Source organism: Folsomia candida, unplaced genomic scaffold (genome assembly GCF_002217175.1).
Source record: "Folsomia candida strain VU population unplaced genomic scaffold, ASM221717v1 Fcan01_Sc062, whole genome shotgun sequence".
Lineage (NCBI taxonomy): Eukaryota > Metazoa > Arthropoda > Collembola > Entomobryomorpha > Isotomidae > Folsomia > Folsomia candida.
Window position 1 is genome coordinate 303,905 of NW_019091254.1, and position 1,957 is coordinate 305,861.

Consider the following 1,957-nt stretch of genomic DNA (forward strand, 5'->3'; position numbering starts at 1 on the left):
CTATTTTGAAGGGAGAAAGAGAAGGCAATTCAGTGATATACATTGTACGGATAAAATAAAAGGCACAATTTACGTTTATGACGTTCCTTGTATCATCCACATGAAAAATGAGTTTTTTTAAATTTCACAAGTATGTAAAAATACGTTAATGCACTACATTAATTTCACGAAGCTGTTTGAAACACGGGAGAAATTTAGTTCACAAAAGTTCCCAAAGTGAAGCAAGTATTTCTGAAGTTTACGATAGCGTTAAAACGTATGAATAATTAAATCGATTTGAAAAATTACTTTAATTCCTCATTTGACATAAGTTTAATGGATTGACATCTGCATGTCTGCATTCAAAATAATATATTTCGAAACTGACCACTCCCCCATCAGGAATTTTGGTGGAAAATATATAGGAAAAATGGTAGCCTTTTACCACGAACCACGGTTACTAAAACATGGTTAATTACACGTATAAATCTCGGTTTAATTTCCACCGTTGTCAACCCCTCAATAAAGTCTACATAAATATAACTGTGGGAATTTGGTTGAGTTTTGGCACAAATCCTAGCATGAAATAATAGTAGAAGTAGCGTAGATTCACACCGTTGTTTTCCACCAAAAAAGTCAACAGAAAATTCTCGTAAAATTCCACATTGAGTTTTGCTCTCTCTTGGGAGCGCATGCATTTTCTTACTTCATTTTTATTCAACGTGTTCAAAATGTCTGACTCATTAAAGTTTTCAATTTTACAAATTGACGTCAAGGGGACGAAATTAGTTGAAATTGTACCACTGTCATGGATTGACGAGACAGAGAAGGTGGTATGTTGGCCCCCACCAGCAAAATTAAAGAGTTTGTCTAAAAAAGGCTCCTCCCTCCCACTCCCATCATGGCGACAACAAAATTTTGAAAAAATCTTAGGAAAATACGGTAATTATATTCACTTATTTACTTGGCCATTAAATTATTTTTAATTTCTATTTCCTAAATAAATTTTTATTTTAGCCTCTTGGGAAATTGCATGTGAAAAGCTGAAGGTGGCAGAGGAAACTTCCAACATTGAGAGTGACTCCGAGGAGGAACCCCCACATCGTCGAAGAAATAACGTCCCCCAAGCATTAATTGAGGGGAATCCACCCCAAATTTCATCTGACAGTAGTGGGGAGGAGGAGGAAGGTGATATCGCCGTGGTCCCTCCAAGCGTAACTTTGGATTCTGAAGGTACAATTTATTTTTCTAAATATATGTACATATTTTTACCTGATAATTGGGTTATTTACAAATATTTGTTTTTCAAGCCACTCCTCCAAATCATCCTCCCGACTCGGAAGTACAACTCGTGAATGAGGAAGGTGGCGCAATTTTGCTGACTTCCTCCCAAGAAATACAAGATTTGAAGAAATTAATTCTAGGTAAATATTTTACATTAATAAGTAATTCCAACATTTATATTATTATGAGCAATCATTGTTTATTCTACATATTATGCAGGCTTTCAAAAACAGTGTTTTGAAATTTTGGAAAGACAAAATATTGACATAAAAGATATTAAATCTGTTCTTCACAATCTGAAGGCGACAAACGGCGATGGACCTACAGCTGATTTTTCCGTCATCCCCACTCATCCACTGAACAATAAAGAGGAACTGGATATCTTAGAAAACTGGATACGTGATGCAAAGGCCAACCGTGATACTCTGGTAACATAATTAAAATCAAAATACATGAACGCTTTTGATGAACAATTATAAATTGTTATGCAAGTCGTTCGTTAACGACATATATAAATTCTCGATTATTTTTATAGATTGATTATTTGGCTTTGACTGGCGGTAAAACTCCTCAAAAAAATGTAAGGAAATTGTACAAGAAGTTTTTCGTTTTTTCGTTTGCTCGTCAAATAAATTGGACTGGAAAGGGGGGGAAAATTTCACTAAAACCACTAGAGTTCTTGGGGGTTGTGAAA

At 35.0% G+C, this 1,957-nt stretch overlaps 1 protein-coding gene across 1 annotated transcript; it reads left to right on the plus strand.

Moving 5' to 3' along the window:
* The first annotated feature begins 377 nt into the window (after positions 1 to 377).
* LOC118433599 lies at positions 378 to 1,360 on the plus strand. The gene is made up of 2 exons (XM_035845686.1): positions 378 to 921; positions 997 to 1,360. Exons 1-2 carry the CDS (start codon positions 672 to 674, stop codon positions 1,332 to 1,334), a joined length of 588 nt encoding a protein of 195 aa, XP_035701579.1. The 5' UTR covers positions 378 to 671; the 3' UTR covers positions 1,335 to 1,360.
* The last annotated feature ends 597 nt before the right edge of the window (positions 1,361 to 1,957 follow it).

Coding starts and splice junctions, on each gene's coding strand:
- LOC118433599 (XM_035845686.1), top strand. CDS start 672: ATGCATTTTCTTACTTCATTTTTATTCAACGTGTTCAAAATGTCTGAC. Junction 922..996: donor AAAAATCTTAGGAAAATACG/GTAATTATATTC, acceptor TTTTTATTTTAG/CCTCTTGGGAAATTGCATGT.